The sequence below is a fragment of the Narcine bancroftii genome, chromosome 4, assembly GCF_036971445.1.
Source record: "Narcine bancroftii isolate sNarBan1 chromosome 4, sNarBan1.hap1, whole genome shotgun sequence".
NCBI classification, from domain to species: domain Eukaryota; kingdom Metazoa; phylum Chordata; class Chondrichthyes; order Torpediniformes; family Narcinidae; genus Narcine; species Narcine bancroftii.
In genome coordinates this window covers 208,639,407-208,658,731 of record NC_091472.1, presented here as the reverse complement: position 1 = coordinate 208,658,731, position 19,325 = coordinate 208,639,407, and the positions used below count along the sequence as shown (strand labels likewise).

The following is a 19,325-nucleotide window of genomic DNA, read 5'->3' as shown; positions in this document are numbered from 1 at the left end:
GCAATCACTCAATTAATTTGCTATCATTCTTCATAGCTTCGTTTGAAAAAGGCAGTAGCGTGTATATTTACGATGTAAAAGGATAGTTTTTAACCTATCAAGAAAAAGAATCTGAAGACTTGAGAGAGCTGTTACTTAACAGTTGATAAGTTGGTGAATGCTGAATTGGAGATAATTAGTTTCTGTCAGAAAAATGCGTTTGATAACGAGATAACAAAATTGAAGAAGAATCTGAATGTAACTAAAACAAGTCGGATTTACAAGCTAAATCCTATTCTTGTAAATGATGTATTGAGAGTAGGAGAAAGATTGGAAAAAGCAATAATGCCAGAAAAAGTGAAACATCACAGTTATATTAGCTAAGGAATTTCATATTTCTGATTTGATTGTATGACATATACATGAGAAAACAGGTCAGTTTCAAAAAGAAGATATTTATGCAAGATGCAGATGGAAATAAGATGGATTAAATAATATCTCATTATTACAAGAACAAGAAAAATGGTCTAAAGCTACACAATTTTGTATGTTTCTTTGGCTTGGCTTCGCGGACGAAGATTTATGGAGGGGGTAAAAGTCCACGTCAGCTGCAGGCTCGTTTGTGGCTGACCAGTCCGATGCGGGACAGGCAGACACGGTTGCAGCGGCTGCAGCGGAAAATTGGTTGGTTGGGGTTGGGTGTTGGGTTTTTCCTCCTTTGCCTTTTGTCAGTGAGGTGGGCTCTGCGGTCTTCTTCAAAGGAGGTTGCTGCCCGCCAAATTGTGAGGCGCCAAGATGCACAGTTTGAGGCGATATCAGCCCACTGGCGGTGGTCAATGTGGCAGGCACCAAGAGATTTCTTTAGGCAGTCCTTGTACCTTTTCTTTGGTGCACCTCTGTCACGGTGGCCAGTGAAGAGCTTGCCATATAACACGATCTTGGGAAGGCGATGGTCCTCCATTCTGGAGACGTGACCCATCCAGCGCAGCTGGATCTTCAGCAGCGTGGACTCGATGCTGTCGACCTCTGCCATCTCGAGTACTTCGACGTTAGGGATGAAAGCGCTCCAATGGATGTTGAGGATGGAGCGGAGACAACGCTGGTGGAAGCGTTCTAGGAGCCGTAGGTGATGCCGGTAGAGGACCCATGATTCGGAGCCGAACAGGAGTGTGGGTATGACAATGGCTCTGTATATGCTTATCTTTGTGAGGTTTTTCAAGAACAAGAAAAATGGTCTAAAGCTACACACTTTTGTATGTAGAGATATTGTAATTATCATGGACGATTCTTCACCAAGACATTCTTGGATGCTGGAGAAAATTGTATGTATAGTTCTAAACAAGAAAGGATTTGTTTGGCAAGTGCAGATTAAAACCAAGACTGGTTATTTAAATAGACCTATTACTAAAATCCCTCTTTTACAGGATGCTGAAAGTTTAGATTTCTAATCTTATAGATGTATTATTTTGTGCATCTGTAATAGTAATTATTATATATTAGCCATTGATGTCTTATAATAATTAGGGGCCAGAATGTAAAGGTTTCATCTTAGTTAATTTTAAGCCTATCTCTTTAAAAGAACTATTGTTTGTAATGTTTTCATAGTGACTATGATGTAATATGTCATAATTTCTGCCCAGGCTAAGTGCTTGCCTCCTCATTCTACAAGATGTGAAGGAAGCGTGAGCATGAGAAATTTTTCTTTGAATTTTTGTGTCTATTTAAAATTTTGTATCTTTATATACCTTTGGTATATCTCTGTATCATACAGTAAATGCTTTGTTATTCATCATTTTAAAAGTTTTAATACGAAGCTATGCAAAATGTTTACCCATTCTCTTTTTCTTCTTTGGCTTGGCTTCGCGGACGAAGATTTATGGAGGGGGTAAAAAGTCCACGTCAGCTGCAGGCTCGTTTGTGGCTGACCAGTCCGATGCGGGACAGGCAGACACGATTGCAGCGGTTGCAAGGGAAAATTGGTTGGTTGGTGTTGGGTTTTTCCTCCTTTGCCTTTTGTCAGTGAGGTGGGCTCTGCGGTCTTCTTCAAAGGAGGCTGCTGCCCGCCAAACTGTGAGGCGCCAAGATGCACGGTTTGAGGCGTTATCAGCCCACTGGCGGTGGTCAATGTGGCAGGCACCAAGAGATTTCTTTAGGCAGTCCTTGTACCTTTTCTTTGGTGCACCTCTGTCACGGTGGCCAGTGGAGAGCTCGCCATATAATACGATCTTGGGAAGGCGATGGTCCTCCATTCTGGAGACGTGACCCATCCAGCGCAGCTGGATCTTCAGCAGCGTGGACTCGATGCTGTCGACCTCTGCCATCTCGAGTACTTCGACGTTAGGGGTGTAAGCGCTCCAATGGATGTTGAGGATGGAGCGGAGACAACGCTGGTGGAAGCGTTCTAGGAGCCGTAGGTGGTGCCGGTAGAGGACCCATGATTCGGAGCCGAACAGGAGTGTGGGTATGACAACGGCTCTGTATACGCTTATCTTTGTGAGGTTTTTCAGTTGGTTGTTTTTCCAGACTCTTTTGTGAAGTCTTCCAAAGGCGCTATTTGCCTTGGCGAGTCTGTTGTCTATCTCATTGTCGATCCTTGCATCTGATGAAATGGTGCAGCCGAGATAGGTAAACTGGTTGACCGTTTTGAGTTTTGTGTGCCCGATGGAGATGTGGGGGGGCTGGTAGTCATGGTGGGGAGCTGGCTGATGGAGGACCTCAGTTTTCTTCAGGCTGACTTCCAGGCCAAACATTTTGGCAGTTTCCGCAAAGCAGGACGTCAAGCGCTGAAGAGCTGGCTCTGAATGGGCAACTAAAGCGGCATCATCTGCAAAGAGTAGTTCTATCAACGAATTAAAACTACATAAAGTGTCAGCCACAGTTTGATTTGTTGGATTAAAGAGATCTAAATTGGGGTATGCTTTGAAAGATGGTACTTGGAAATTAGGATATATTAGAATAAGTAAGGAAAGTCGTCTATACTGCACTTTCTGCTTTGACTCTCTCCTAAGGCACCCCAAGGTTGTGGAAGTCAGTACCAGTCTGTGAAAGACACTGAAACAATGCTGCTTTTAACCTTTTACCTCTTCCCGAGACACTGAATTCCAACAAGCTTCTAAAGTTTTAATATTCAAAGGGTTTTATACATTATTATTTCATTCCTTCCTTTTATCATTTCACGATAACTACTAAAAGGACTGTGGACCATACTTGGATAGTATAGAAACAGCAAATCCACAAGCGGAAATAGGAGCATAAACTTTTTTTCTCCAGCCACTGGATCCATCCAGTAGCAAATCATTGTACAAAGGGATAGGTGTGATGCTCAGGCATTTTGTATCAATTTCTCATGAGTCTCTCTTTTTGCATGTAGTTCACCCATTTAATCATGTTATCAGGGCTGTTCGTATAGTAACCTTGACCTACAGGTCTCCCCAAGACCAGCCAGAATAATCAGGGTGCATTTGGTTTTGGATTGTCACTGTATGAATGGCGACTCTCTACTGCACCACCTTCCAAGCTGTTTGGAGCCTCTTAGCTGTTTCATTAGCCAGTTGTGAAATATAAAGTGTTCACAATCACTACTCTGGAGACAGTCTTGGAGAACAGGTTCAGCTTTTATTTCGAGTCTGCAGAGTTGGATGTCCCTGGTCTGTAGACACACTGGAGGTTCAGAATCATCACTCTTTTCTACAGTCCTGCGCTCAACATCACCCCACCTTCAAATCCGAATCCCAATACATTACAACATTCTCCTTTTTCCTTCCATCAATACAGGTATCACTCAGTTCTTCCCTCTTCATACATTGCATGTTATGTTAATTAGTTCATTCCCTCCTTAGGGCCGTCTAAGTTAATATTCATGTCTCTATTAACCAAGCACAGAATTAGCTATAGACTGACTACCTTGGGTCACTGTACCAGCCTGAATCAGATCCTTGCATCCTTGGGGCTCCTGATAAGAAGAGGCCTAATAGCTCTCATCTACATTCTTTGCATTCCATCCCTTTTCACAGAATGGTGAGAGTTTAGTGCGAGTTTAATCATCTTCAACCATACTTCACAATTTCTTCCTTTTCTCTTTGCCATGTATTTTTGATTAAACTGCATTATTGTTCACTTTTTGTTTCCTCAAATTGTTGTAACATAAGTTAAATTTGTCATTGTTCATCTGCCATGGGGTTTTTTAATACCATCTGCTAAGCTCCAGTAGCTAAGTAGATTAATCTGGTAGGATGGCCAATCCAATAAATAAATAAACCCACTATAATCATTAAACCATATATTGCAAGGTGCATTAACCATGGCCCCCAACCTCCCCATGTCCAATCACCCCATACACCTCCTTTTTGATATTTGTCTCCAAGAATTTTTAGTTTCAACATGCAAAATTATGATATGTATAAGTACAAATTGAGATAGTAAGCGTAAAAGTTTCATTATTGTAGTTTTCTTTTCTGCCCCTTTTTATTCCTCTTTCTATCCCTCTGCAGCTGGTGGTCCCTTTATTCTTGAAGCGTGTGTCCACCCCTTTTCCTTCTTTTGGACCGCTGTTTCTGTGGTCAACAGTACCAGATATGGTCCGTTCCACCGGGGCTGAAGCTTTTCCTCTTTCCATGATTTGATCAGGACCCAGTCACCAGCATTCACAAAGTGGATAAGGAAATCCAGAGGAGGGCTCTGTGCCAGCAGACCCTTAGCTTTTAAATCTGCAAGAGAACGAGAGACTGCCAGTAAATAGTTCCTTAAAAACACATCATTACTTTCAACCGTAGGTATTCCTTCTACCCGCCCCAAATGTGGGAGTCCAAATAACATCTCATAAGGGGATATTCTAATGTCTTGTCATGGGGCTGTCTGAATTCTGAGAAGAGTCGGCAACCCAGCTCTTTGGATGCCTTTCTCGTACCATTGAATCATGAAAATCTGCTCCATCTTAGTGATAACTCTCTTTGTCCTGAACCTGGTTACAAAATGGCTAATCAGGGAATTGGTGTATCTTCTGTACATGTGTTGAGGGAACCACATATCCCAATTAACAGGATCCCTTCCAATTAATCGTCAGCCACAGATATGCCTTGTGTCAAAACAAAATCTCATTGTATACAGAAAGAGTTTTACAGCAATTTTCTCCCTGCTTTGGTCTGGATATATAACTGGAGATCCCATCTAATAAAAGATGTCATGTTGTATCCTGCTGCCCTCCACATGTTTATATCCTTACCTTCACTTGTCTGTGATCAGTTCTGTCTCAAAATTCATTCTCTCACTTCCTATCTGGGGTAGGGCTTGGGTCTAGAGGGGATCCCTCCCGTTGAGTTGGTTAGAATGGGGAATAGATTCAAAACCTATAAACATCGTATCAACATATAAGTAAAACACATTTACAAAGGTATTATGCTTCTGTCTAAAATTCCTCTTTTCAGTTCAACTTGGTTCTGGTTTTCTGCCTGCTCTGGACCGTTTTATCCTCACCTGCTGCTGAGATATCAAACAACGCAACTTCACCACAGTGAAGTGCCGCTCCAGGCTCTCTACACTAATCATCAAGCTTGCAGTCGTCGTCTGGCGCAGCCGTTGTGTGGCGCAGCTGGATGACAAGTCTCAGACACCTCCTGTTACCCCTCCAACAGGACCCCACCAAAATTCCTCAAACTACCGTGTCACGCACCATCTCGGAACTCATCACTTCCAGTCACCTCCCTGGCACGACCTCCAGCCTCATTGTGACACAACCCCATACCTCCTACCCAAGATCCACAAACCCAATGGTCCCGGCAGACCCATTGTGTCCCCATCCCCCTGCCTCACTTAATTGGTCTCTACTGACCTCGACTCCATTTTTGTCCCCACTGGTCCAGTCCCTCCCCACCTCCATCCACGGCTCTTCACTCATCCTCCATCTCTTCAACAACTTCCAGTTCCCTGAACTCGACTGCCTCATCTTTACCATGGATATCCAATCACTATGCACTTCCATACCCAAGGACTCAAAGCCCATCGTTTCTCTTTTGACAACAGATGGTAACAGTCCCCCCTCCACTGTTACCCTTCTCCGGCTGGCAGAACTTGTCTTCTCTTTAGACTCATCCCACATTTCTAGGTCAAAGTGCAAGCCATGGGTCCATGTGTGGTCCCCAGTGATGTCGAGCCTTTTGTTGCGTCATGCACCCATTATGAGTTTGTCAACTTTATCGGCTTTAATGCCTCAAATTCATGTGACCCATCGGGATCTCGGTCTCCTGAGGAGACAAACGCTTGGCCCGGCGCGGGGATGGGGTCGGATCATTCTCCAACCCACTTGCCAGGGGATGGGGGAACTAATTGCAATCCTGGCAACTGGTGCGTGGGTGAAATGCCCAAGGACTTCTCAGGGGTCCCCATCTATGTACGTGATGAAGTCCGCAGGTTTCTCAGCATCCATAGGAGATAAAGGTATATAACGAATGTTTCAGGCTTGAGCCCTTCGTCCAGATACAGGTTCCTGGATTAACAGGCTGGGGAGAAGGGAAGAAAAGGCAGGGAGAAGAGTACAGACCCTCAGACAAATGGTGATCATTGACTATAGATGGCAGGACAGGAGAGAGAAATGGGGAGAATTGATTGGGGGATGGAATTTTTGGCTCTGATACCATGTGTCTACTTGTCCGTACTGATCCTCCTCACAGTTCAGGACACGTTGCTGGCCGTAGTTCCGGAGTGTGTCATCCTAGAACACTTGCTGCAGAGAATGCCTTGATCCCTCTCACTCCACCATCTTCTCTTCACAGGGTGAAGAAAGCAGTGCGTTTGCAGGCAGGAAGCATCAGAAAACGCCACGTTTTGGTTTGACTCTCCAACTGGATTCCTCCGCTCCATAGTATCTCCCAGCTTTATCATTGCATACGGAGCACAGTAATCACCACACAGATGCTCCACACCTGTTGAGTCCTTGTACTAGACTCCAGACGATTGGCCAACATGGATGATCAGGTGACCAGTGATACGGCAGATAAAACACTCCAGAGTGAGGATTGCAGTGAAGAGGAACTTCCATTGGACTTGCTGGAAACACATCACTGCGCTCACCCTGGGGAGAAACCGTTCCGCTGTTCGGAGTGTGGGGAGGGATTCACCAGCTCTGATGTCCTGCTGCAGCACCAGTGTGTCCACACTATGGGGAGCCCATTCTCCTGCTCTCACTGTGGGAAAAGCTTTCAAACCTCCAAGGAGCTGGAGGAGCACAGGTGTGTTCCCTCTGGGGAGAGTCCATTTACCTGCCACGTGTGTGGGAAGGGGTTCACCCAGTCCTCTAGCCTCCTGCATCACCAGAACATTCACTCTGGGGAGAGAGCCTTTAAATGCTGCATGTGTGGGAAAGGGTTTTCTAAGCCCTCCAAACTTGAAATACACCAGCGGGTTCACACCGGAGAGAAACCATTCGACTGCTCACTGTGTGGGAAGGGATTCAATCAGCTCTCAGGCCTGCGGGCACACCAGCGGTCTCACACTGGAGAGAAACCCTTCATCTGTTCCCTGTGTGGGAAGGGGTTCTCTCAGTCCTCCAACCTGCATGCACACCAGCGGGTTCACACCGGGGAGAAACCATTCACCTGCTCCCTGTGCAGGAAGGGATTTTCTCATCTCTCCAGCCTGCAAAAACACCAGCGGGTTCACACTGGGGAGAAACCATTCATCTGCTCCCTGTGTGAGAAGGGATTCTCTCAGCCCTCCAGCCTGCGCGCACACCAGAGAGTTCACACTGGGGAGAAACCATTCATCTGCTCCCTGTGTGGGAAGGGGTTCTCTCACTCCTCCAACCTGCAAATACACCAGCGCGTTCACACTGGGGAGAGACCATTCACCTGCTCCCTGTGCAGTAAGGGGTTCTCTCACTCCTCCAGCCTGCAAATACACCAGCGGCTTCACACTGAGGAGAGACCATTCACCTGCACCCTGTGCAAGAAGGGGTTCTCTCAGCCCTCCAACCTGCAAAAACATCAGCGGGTTCACACCGGGGAGAGACCATTCACTTGCTCTCTGTGTGGAAAGGGGTTCTCTCACTCCTCCAGCCTGCGGGCACACCAGACAGTTCACACTGGGGAGAAACCATACATCTGCTCCCTGTGCGAAAAGGGGTTCTCTCACTCCTCCAGCCTGCGAATGCATCAGCGGCTTCACACCGGGGAGAAACCATTCATCTGCTCCCTGTGCGGGAAGGGCTTCTCTCACTCCTCCAACCTGCAGACACACCAGAGAGTTCACACTGGGGAGAAACCATTCACCTGCTCCCTGTGCGGGAAGGGGTTCTCTCACTCCTCCAGCCTGCAAATGCATCAGCGGCTTCACACTGGGGAGAGACCGTTCACATGCTCCTTGTGCGGGAAAGGGTTCTCTCAGCCCTCTGGTCTGCAAATACACCAGCGGGTTCACACCGGGGAGAAACCGTTCATCTGTTCCCTGTGCGGGAAGGGGTTCTCTCACTCTTCGAGCCTGCAAATACATCAGCGGGTTCACACTGGGGAGAAACCATTCACCTGCTCCCTGTGCGGGAAGGGGTTCTCTCAGCTCTCAGGCCTGAGTTCACACCAGCGGGTTCACAGAGGTTAGAAACCATTCACCTGCTCCGTGTGCGGGAAGGGGTTCTCTCAGCTCTCCGGCTGAGTTCACACAAGCAGCTTCACAGAGGATAGAAACCATTCACCTCCTCCCTACGCAGGAAAGGGTTCCCTCAGCCTCCAGCCTGAGTTTACACCAGCGGGGATTCTCATTGTCCTCTTGTCAGGACAGCAGAAAATATAGACAAGGGAGTCTTTGTTCACCTCCCCTGTGTGGCGAGGTGCTCTCTCAGCTATCCAGTCTGTGGGGATATCACAGGCAGGGAAGGAAGTGTTCAGGATAGACAGCCAGCATTTTCTCCCTCTGGGTTAAGCTTCATACGTTAATGGTTGCTTCTATAAGGTGAAGGTGGAAGTGGGAAGGTTACGGGAGATGATCAGGGTAAATATTTTACCCAGAGAGTGGCGAGAACCAGGAACTGGCTACAGGGTGGAGTTGGTCCTTGACAGACCCATGGATATGGGGGGGAGGTGGAACACGTGTGGGCAGAAGTTTAATTTAACTTGGGCATCTTGTTCAGTACAGACACGTGGGGTGAAGGGTCGATGTTTCAGATGCCACAGGTTCAAGGATTGTTGTGTTGATGGGGGTTTGCCTTGTAGCCTGAGCTTCTCCCCATCTCCCCACTATTATTGCGCTTCAGCCCTGTCTCCCTGCAAGGTTCAGGGTTTCTGCTGTCTATTGCCTTCCGTGGATGCTGCCTGACCTGCTGAGTTGCTCCAGCATTTTGTGCATGACTGCTGAGGTGACCGGTGGCTTTTGTGACGCGATCATAATCCAGCCAGGAGACGTCAGTGTCATTAACTGCTGGTCAAGGCTTCACTGTGCAAGTTCTCTTTGGTGTTTGCAGTTGCTTCAGTTTGAAAGTGGATGCTGCAACCTCTGGATTTTGCACAGATGCTGGGATTTAATGCAGGAGTCGTGCTGCAGAAACTCAGAAGGTCACACTGCAAGTTATAGGGCATCGAGATTTCATCCCCGAGCCCATCCCCAGGGGTGCCGAAAATGAGACAGAAGTCCAAATAGAAAAGTATGGGGAAATTGGGAAGCAGGGTCTTCCAGGTGGATATTGGGGTGGGGTGGGGGAGAAGAGAGAAACTGAGAAGTGATGGGGAGAGGGCTCAGAAGGGCAGCTCTCTGATGGGAGAAGGAAGTGGGTGGGGAACTGAAGGAGAGGAAACGGTGGGGGGGGGGGGGTGTACGTAACAGAAACTGGAGGTTGATACTGATGTTCTCTCGGTAGGGAGTTCCTGAACAGGATAGAAGGTGCAATGCAAATTGGTGCTGGAGAAACTTGGCAGGACACCCAGCAGACACCGGAAGTGAAAGGCGGTCTACATTGGGACTTGGGGCCCTTCATCAGGAAGGAGGATGAACAGGCAGCCATTTGAACAGAAAGGAGGGAGGGGCAGGAGGAGCACACAGGGTCACTGGTCAGTGGTCGTAGGTGGATACAGGTGGGAGGGAAGAAGCTAAGAAATGATGGGAAGGTTTCTCTCTGACAAGAGAAAGCAGGGATGTTTGTTCACCGTGTTCCCAATGCTCTGGGCATTCAGATAAAGTGCCCTCACACTCAGTGACTTTCAGTGACGTTCCAATGTGACCTTTTTTTGTCTACTGCATGGATTTTTTCTGTCCTCCACTTTGACTTTCCCCCTTTCTACCTTTTGCTTCCATCTCTATTTTACTTCTGTCATCCTGCAGATAAGGCCACTCCCCTGCCATAGTCGCCTAACCCTCCCCCACAGCACTGGCACACAATCCCCTCCGGAACATTGATCCCAGTCCTGCCCAGGTGTCAACCATCCGGACAGGCAGGTGGAACAGGCGGACACATGGGGGATGAGACATGGATATAAATGTAGAGAGAGGCCATATGAGGAGCCCTGGCAAGGGGATGGTGGAATGTAACAGTGCTCACTTCCCTGATCAGCATGTTACAGAAGGACAAGGGAGACCCGAGAGGGAGTGGAAGAAAACAAAGATTGTGAGCTTTATGAAGAGGAACAGATCACAGCAGCAAAGGAGTCAGGATAAATGTTCCGAGGACCGTGGTTTTACACTGGGAGTCAGTTTTGGGAACACTGTCCCAAAACATTGTGGGCCTCTCTGTTAATGCAGCCCTTGTAGAGACAAAGAACTGGAATGAATCTGGCACTGTTTGTAAGGGCCTTTTCCCGGGTGATCTGGGTTCCTCTCCCTCTCCAAAACGGACCGGTTCATTTGGATCTAATTGGGCAGCATGTGTTGAAATCACATAGGAATTTTGGTTCATTCTGTGTCTGATAATAAACGCTCACCGTTATCATGCAAGGTGTGTGTGTGTGGGGAAGTGTGAAATGGGGGTGTTTGGGGACAATGCCTGGTTGTTGAAACAGGTTTTGGACTTGGGAAAGGTCCAGTATTGGGAGGTGACTGGCTTTTTTGAAGGGGAGGCTGTTTGTGTTTCTATGGGCTAGGGGACAGTGACTGTACGAAGGCCTGGAGAGGTTCTGTGGTGCTTGGGTCTGGGGAAATATTTCTAATTAAATATTTCCCACCCCACCCTTCCTCTCTTCAGAAGAAGTGTGACCTCATGCACCACCAGACCCAAGGACAGACAGTCATCCCCCCATTACCCTCCTTCATCACCCTCCTGAACAAACCCCCAAATTATGTTGCTGAATCAGTGGATCCTTTTGTAACCCTGCATTTTGCACACAGTTTCAGATTTATTGTCAGAGGTCATACATGACATAGAACAATACAGCACAGAACAGGCCCTTTGACCCTCAATGTTGTGCTGACCCATAGATGTCAATAAGATAGTTCCTTTGGTAGGTGTATCCAGGACAAAAGGGCACAGTGTTAGAATGAGAAGCTACCTGTTTAAAAAAGAGAGGAGGAGAATTTTCTTAAGCCAAAGGTTGGTGGATTTGTGGAAGTTGTTGTCATGTGCAGCTGTGGAACCCAGATCTTTGGGGGAGTTTAAGGAGGAGTTTGACAGGTATCTAATTAGTCAGGTTATCAAGGGATACGGGGAAAGGCTGAATCCTGGAACTAGATGTGAGAACAGTTTAGCTCAGGATGGATTTGCGGAGAAGACTTGATGGGCTGAATGGCCTACCTCAGTTCCTTTTTTTGTGATATATTCCTTTCTTTAAAAAAAGTACTAAACCCTCCTTAACCCATAACCCTTTAGTTTCCTTTCATCCATGTGTCTAAGGGTCTCTTAAATGGCCTCCACCACCATACCCGGCAAGACATTCCAGGTACCCACAACTCGGTAAAAAAATTTAAATACCCTTGATGTCTTCCCTAAATGTTTCTCCCTTCACTTTGTACAGATGTTCTCTGGTGTTTGCTGAGCCTGCCCTGGGAAACAGGTGCTGGCTGTGTACCCTATCTATGCCTCTCATAATCTTGTGGACCTTTATCAAGTCTCCTCTCATCCTTCTACACTCCACAGTGAAAAGTCCCAGCTCTGCTAACCTTGTTTCATAAGACTGGTTTCCCAATCCAGGAAACATCCTGGTAAATCTCCTTTGCATCCTCTCCAAAGCTTCCACATCCTTCTGATAATGAGGTGACCAGAACTGAACTCAATACTTTGTGATCTTACCGGAAATTTGTAAAGTTGCAACAGGATCTCTCTACTCCTGAACTCCATACCCCATTAATGAAGCCCAGCATCCCATAGGCCTTCTTATCTATCCCATCAACCTGTGCAGTGACCTTGAAGGATGTATAGATTTGAACCCCAAGATCCCTCTGTTCATTCACACTCTTAAGTAACCATCCATTAACTGTGTCCTCAGCCTTCTGGTTTGTCCATCACCTTACACCTATCTGGATTGTAATCCATCTGCCATTTTCTGGCCAACTCTGCATCCTGTCTATAACTTCTTGTAACCTTCGACATCCTTCAGCTCCATCCACAACTCCAACCTTTCTGTCATCCACAAACTTACTGACACATCATTCCGCCTCTTCATCCAGGTCAGGTCACAAAGAGCCCCTCCACTAGTCACTGACCTCCAGGCAGATACTTCTTTCCACTACTACTATCTGCTTTCTTCCTACACAGCGAAAGGTCCACTGATCCAGTGCCTTATGACTGTCTCGATGAGTCTCTCATGGGGAACCTTGTCAAATGCCTTGTTAAAATCCATGTTGACCACAGCTGCCACCCTACACTCATCAATTTCTTTTGTTACCTCCTCAAATACTCAACTAGACTTGCGAGGCAAGACCTTCCTTTCACAGAGACATTCTGACTCCTTGATTAGACTATATTTCTCAAAATGCTCATCGATCATATCCTTAAGAATCCTCTCTATCACTTTGCCCACCACAGATGTAGACTCACCATCAATAATTCTTAAGATTCTTCACAGTACCTTTTTTAAACCAGGGATTTCATTTACAGTTCTCCAATCCTCTGGCACCTCCTCTGCGGCCAAAGTGGATTCAAAGGCCACAGCTACTGCCCCAGCTATCTCTTCTCACTCCCCACAGCAGCCTGGGGTAAATTGTGTCCGGTCCCGGGGACTTATCAATCTTAAGAAGATCCAGCACTTCCCCGCTGCCATCAGATCCCTGAATAACCAATAATTTTCTGAACCAACGACAGTGTCTCACTTCCCGCACGCTATTATTATTTGCTTATAGTGACGTCGTGAAATGCTACAAAATGGAAGTACAACTATGATCCTTCTGAAAAACACTGAATTTCATGACTTGTGCATGGCAATAAATTCCAATTCTAGTTTCCACTTCCCTAATCCCACGTTGTCCAGCACACAGGTCTGTTCCATTTCACCCACCGTGAATACTGATGCAAAGTGTTCATTTGGGACCTCCCCAACTTCCTCCGCCTCCAGGCGCATGTTGCCTCCTTTATCCTTTAGTGCCCCCTCCTTCATTCTTGTCATCCTGTTCTTCACATACGAATAGAACACCTTGGGGTTCTCCTTAGTCCTATACGTCCAAGGCCCTCTCGTTGCCTCCTTCAAGCTCTCCCAAGTCCTTTTATAAGCTCCTTCCTGGCTACCATATACTTTCCATGAGCCTTTCTTGCTTCCTATATCTGTTGTCTGCTTCCTTCCTCTTGACTTCTTGCCTGACTTGCTTCATCAGCCACGATTCCCTTTTCCTGACCATCTTTTTCTTGTCCCAGTGGGACAAACCTGTCTTGAACCCTGAACAAGTGGCCCCTTAACTTCCTCCACATGACTTCTGTGCTTTCACCCTTTAACATATTCCAATTTATTCTTGCCAGTTCCTGCCTCATCCCTTCATAATTAGCCCTTCCTCAGATAAGCACTTCCCCAATTTGACTTTTTATCCTTTTCCATAACTGTTGAAGCTAATTTGTGGTCAATCTCACCAAAGTACTCCCCACCGATAGGTACACCACCTGAACCAAATCCAGTCTGGCCTCTCCTCTAGTCGGCTGGTCCACAGACTGTGTCAGGATCCTTTATGTACACCTGAAATTCGGCCCCTCTTGCAGTCAGCAGGGTCCAGTCAATATTAGGCAAGTTGAAATCACCCTGTATTTCCTGCACCATTCCAAAATCTGCCTGTTTATCTGCTCCCCAATATGCCGAGGGCCATTTGGGGGTCTACAGACCACTCCCAGTGCAGTGACAGCTCCCTTCCTCCCACACCAACTCAGTGGACACCCCCTCTTCAGCCTCCTCCCTTTCTATCACCATGATACTATTTCTGACCAGAAATGCTACTTTCCCTCCCACTCACCTTTTCTACCATTTATCCTATTCTAACACCTAAACCCCATATCTGCATCAGCCAATCCTGCCCTTCAGCCATGTTTCAGTAATGGCCACAACATCGTACATTCACATACTGATCAATGCTCCTTTCATTCCCTTTATTCCTAAAACTCCTAGCATTGAAATACACATTTCAACCCCTCTAACTGACTGCTTTTATGTTTTGTCTCTACCTGTCCTTCCTCACCAACTCCGAGCACATAGCTTCATGCTTTTGACCTTCTACCCTAATCTCTGCCCTCACATTCTGATTCCCCCCTCACCCGGCCAAACGAAACGGCTCTAGCAAACCTGTCCACCAAAATGTTGGTTTCCCCCTCCAGTTCAGGTGCATCCCATCCTTTTTGTATAGGTCAGACCTTTCCCAGAAGAGATCCCAATGGTCCAGAAATCTGAACCCTTGCCCACAGCACCAACTCTTCAGCCACACACTCAGCTGCAACAACGCCTCGTTCCTACCCTCTCTGGCAAATGGCACAGGCAGTGATTGCGAGATCACCACCCTTGAGGTCCTTTTTAAGTGTCTTTCCTAACTCCCTATCTTCCCTCTTCAGGACCTCATTCATGTCATTGGACAACATCCGGCCCCTTGCCCTCCCCCTTCAGAACCCTGGCATCTGGGAGGCAACATAGCATCCAGGAGCCTTGATCGTACTCACAGAACCGCCTATCTGCTCTCTTAACCAATCAGTCCCCAATTAGCATAGCTCTCCACTTCTCCCTCCCTTCTGAATCAGGGGTTGGGGGGCAGGGGCTGGCATCTACCTTGATGTCCTTGGTAGATCGTTTCCCTCCCCCCCCCCCCCCCCCCCCCCCCAGCAGCATCTAAACCAGTGAACTTGTTGAGGGGAACAGCCACAGGGGTGCTCTACTCTTTCTGCTTCTTCCCCTTCCCTCTCCTGATGGTCACCCAGCTACCTGTCTCCTGACCTTAAGGGGTGACTACCTCCCTGAAACTCCTGGCTATCAATACCTTTTCCTCCCTTAAGATTCAAAGTTCATCCAGCTCCAGCTCCCTAACTCAGTTTGTTTTGCAGGTGTCATTAGGAACAGATGTGCTGTCTCTGACTTCCTACATCCTACAACCGGAGCACTGGACTGCCCTAACCACTGCCTCCATTACCCACTCCTAAGTGAATTAAATCTTTTAAAGAAATTTACCAGCCTTGCCTCACTGGGAGCAAGCTCTTCCTCAGCCACCACTTTTCAAAGCCTCTCCTCTCCTAGGCCTTGTCTCCAGTCTCTCTCCTAAGCCTAGCCTCGCCTCTCATGTCAAGGCTCCAGTCCTACCCCAAGCCATTCACACGCTGGCTGCTCCTTTTATTTCCCTGCCTCTTATCTCCGTTTCTCACTCCCACCAATCAACACTTTAACCCTTCATTGTGTTATAAAACCATTTCCCCCAGCTGGCTCCCAATGAGCCCATCTCACATGCCCACCTCTCTCCTGTTCCTCCTACCCAGTCAACGACCACCACAACCCTGAGGTCCCTTTTCACTGCGGCTGTGGCTATGAATTAGCTGTGCAAAACGTAAACTGCACACAGTAAAACATGTCAACAAACAAAGAACTGGAAACAACAAATGTAAATAGACCAATTGTGATAGAGTATATAGAGGTGTTTGGGAGATAAATTGGGGAGGTTTGTTAGAGCAAATCACACACAAACACTGTAAAACACAGAATTTGGGAAAGGATTTTATTAACAGAAGGTAAAGCTGGGAAAATGGCAACACCTGCACATGCATGCACATGTGCACATCCATACATACACAGGCGCATGCACACCCACGTGCATTGCGCGCACACAGACAGCCTGTGACAGAACAGATATGTTTTGGGGAGATAAATTGGGGCAAGGTTTTAGTGTAGCTCACATACAAACACTTTAAAACAGATCTTATTTAATACTGGAGCTCTGTTAATACTAGACATGTCAAGGGCCTCAGAGCCTTTGAAAAACCTTTGGAGAGTGCCAGTAATTCAGTAATGAATTGTTGTTTACAAAAAGACAACAGATGAAAGAGCTTGTCAAAGCTGCAGACAGTCTGGAGGGGAATCTGCTGTTCTAGGAGGGTCATGTAGTTTTGCAAGCAGAGAGAGTCAAACAGGCTTTGTGTGTTTAAGTAAGTGAGAGAGGGAGGGAGAGATCAGTTCTACAGTGATACAGTTGACAACAGTAGCTGGAACTGGAACAGGACAAACTGGCAAGCTTGCGGAAAACTCCATTTGGAAGATGGCCTGGTCAAAGCCCTTGTTGTTCATGCAAGAGGAGAGGACTGGCTGTCTAATTTTTGTATCAAAAAGGAACTCTGGTGACCTGAAAGAAAGAAGTTATCATCTGGAAAACCCTGATGGGGGAAGATTCTTCGGCAAGACACTGAAGTGGCTGGTTACAAGGAATCAACTGTGGGTGTCCAGTGAACAACAAATCTCTCTCAAAACTGACAAGAATCTTCCAGAGAGATAACCATTTACCTTTCAAGCACCAAAGCTTGGTGAACTTTATAAATGTTAAATTATGTCCACAGTATAAGAATTGCCTGCAACCAGTGAACTTGGAAGAATGAGAAGTGAGATTGGACTCTGAATCAAAGAACCTTTCTGTAATTACACACACATTACATTCACGTGCACTTAGATTTAGAAGGGGGTTGTTAGGTTAGTTAATAGTGATAAGTTAAAGTGTGATTCTGTTTTCATGTTAAAAGATTATTAAAAACAACTTTTGTTTAACTAATAATTTGTCTTGGTGAATATCTATTGCTGCTGGGTTTTGGGGTCCACTGGGCTCATAACATTTTATGGGGGCTCGGCCTCTCAAATTGAAAGTTGGAGTTTTTGTGATTTATTAGTTAATTGTTTTTTTTTCAAGCTAATTTAAAGCTTGTGTGTGGAAAAACAGCAGCAATGGATGTTGATAATTTTTTGTCACAACCATCATCTGCAGAACTGAAGAGCAAGAGAAAAGAGGAACTGATGGTCATTTCTAAGGCATTAAAACTGACTGAAGTTAAACATTGGACAAGGAAAGTACAAATACAGAGGATTATAGTGAAATATATAGTTGAGAGAAAATTTGTTGAGGAAAACTTCGAAAATTTTCCAGAGGATGGATCTGGTGAGTTGGAATTGGAGAAACTGAGGGTGGAAGAGGAAAAAGAGGTACATAATTTTGAGTTACAGAGACAACAATATGAGGCAGAACAAACTGAAAGGCAAAGAGAAGAGGCTGAAAAACAGAGGAAATATGAGGCTGATGAAACTGCAAAACGCAGGAAATATGAGTTAGATGTAGCTGAAAAGACAAAGAAAATATGACGGAAAAGATTGAAAGGGACAAATTGTATCAATTAGAGAAGTTAAAAATTGAAATGTAGGGAGGTAAGAGAATTGAGGCTGTACCTCCTGGGGAGAGGTTTTTGGCTAGTAGAGCAGTAAATTTAGTTCCTCCTTTTGATGAGAGATAGATACATATTTTCAGCTTTTTGAAAAGGTTGCTGAGAGTTCAAGATGGCTGAAAGAAAAGTGGCCTCTAATGCTCCAAAGTGCATTGAAGGGCAAAGCACAAATTGCAAACTCTAGCAGAGCAAGTGGCAAATTATGATACTGTTAAAGAAGCAGTATATGGTGGTGTGTCTTCCTACCAGGTAGTGGTCAGTTCTGTCATGTGACAGCCAGGACCCTTCCCAATATCACAGAAAATAGAAGCGCTCACAGCGCAGAATGTAACATGTCCATTGGGCAACAGGGAATGGGCTGACGTGGGTCTTCTCTGCTGGCAATTGTGTCATGAGTGGTGTGTCATGGGGACCAGTGACAAGCCTCAACTCCAGGAATGGGGTCAGATTTTAGTTCTGAAGGTCTTTGGTGAACTGTGTTGGTCTTCTGTTTTACATGAAAGTTGTTTAAGAGATGAGGTTGGGAATAAAGGCTGAGAGCAGCACCGGCCTGGGAGAGTTCATCAGTGTCTGTGCTGGGAAACCACAAGCAACTCCCGAGAATCCACAGCACAGTTGAGTGAAGTGGTGCTGGTAACTGTTCTCCCATACATAGTTTGTGCTCTGGCTGTACAGAGTGGATCACTGTCAGAGAGAGTGTGGGTAGGAGGTGGGGTCTTTAACTGGAGTCGCTGTGTGATAATAATAATAAAAAAATGCAAAAATTTCCTCTCACGGGATCATCCCGATCCCCAGCTCAGTACTGGTGGGAATTAACGACGTTTCCATTGGTTTCTATCAGTAGCGGATTAACTACCACCCAGGTTCTAGGCTGAACTTTAGTAGGGCCCTCGACCTTGCCCCATGGCCCCCATCCTTTGTTGAATAGTGTGGAGGAGGTGAAGGTGGAGAATTCTGATACCCTGGTTGAGGGTCTCAACCCAAAATGTTGCCTCACAGCCATGCTATCCCATGGTGAGGCGGGGTCAGGCCGACAGGCCTACACCAGGGTGTTCCCAGAGTGCCCCATTTTTACTGGGCTGACATTTGACATCAGGATACTGGTCCTGCTTGTGTTCTCTTTTTTTAATTTATGTTTTAAACTACAAGTTTTAAAATGTTTATATATATATTTATATATATATAAAACAATACATGTGGTTTATACAATCCCACTCCCTGTCCCTCCCCACCACTTCCCCCCTCCCATCTACCCCCTAAAAAGAACAGAAGAGGAGATTATCAAAAATACATACACAAATTTAAATCAACTGCCGTGGAACCAAGAATCACCATCAGGACGAATTATTGAGAGTTTAAATCTTCAAACCAGCAGATTGTAAATATGGGCTCCATGTTTTCAGAAAGAAATGATGTTTATCACGTAAACTATGTTTTTTTATTTTCAAGAGGAATACAAGATCTCTTTCCATTCCCAAATCTGTATCAGAATTCCAATAGCAACACATTTCCTAGAAATAGCTAAAGCCTATTGTAAACATTCAATTTGATACATGGTTAACCTTAATTTTAA

The 19,325-nt window shown here is 46.0% G+C and overlaps 2 protein-coding genes and 1 long non-coding RNA gene across 3 annotated transcripts in view; 1 reads left to right on the top strand and 2 right to left on the bottom strand.

The window, feature by feature from the left end:
* The window catches only part of LOC138761533 (zinc finger protein 229-like), a 78,786-nt gene extending 68,883 nt beyond the window's left edge, over window positions 1-9,903 (top strand). Inside the window, exons 5-6 of the mRNA XM_069933824.1 lie at window positions 6,747-8,560; window positions 9,818-9,903. Of these exons, the coding sequence (XP_069789925.1) occupies window positions 6,937-8,560; window positions 9,818-9,828 (1,635 nt within the window). The 5' untranslated portion in view covers window positions 6,747-6,936 and the 3' untranslated portion in view covers window positions 9,829-9,903. The remainder of the gene's footprint in view (window positions 1-6,746; window positions 8,561-9,817) is intronic.
* LOC138762429 (zinc finger protein 420-like) overlaps window positions 1-19,325 on the bottom strand; it is a 95,480-nt gene that overhangs the window by 30,730 nt on the left and 45,425 nt on the right. The gene's annotated exons all lie outside the window — the stretch shown is intronic.
* Window positions 4,332-6,132, bottom strand: LOC138761564 (uncharacterized). Its single transcript, XR_011356369.1, has 3 exons — window positions 5,959-6,132; window positions 5,201-5,324; window positions 4,332-4,685 (listed from the first exon to the last, which is right to left on the bottom strand). It is a non-coding gene; the product is annotated as an uncharacterized lncRNA (long non-coding RNA).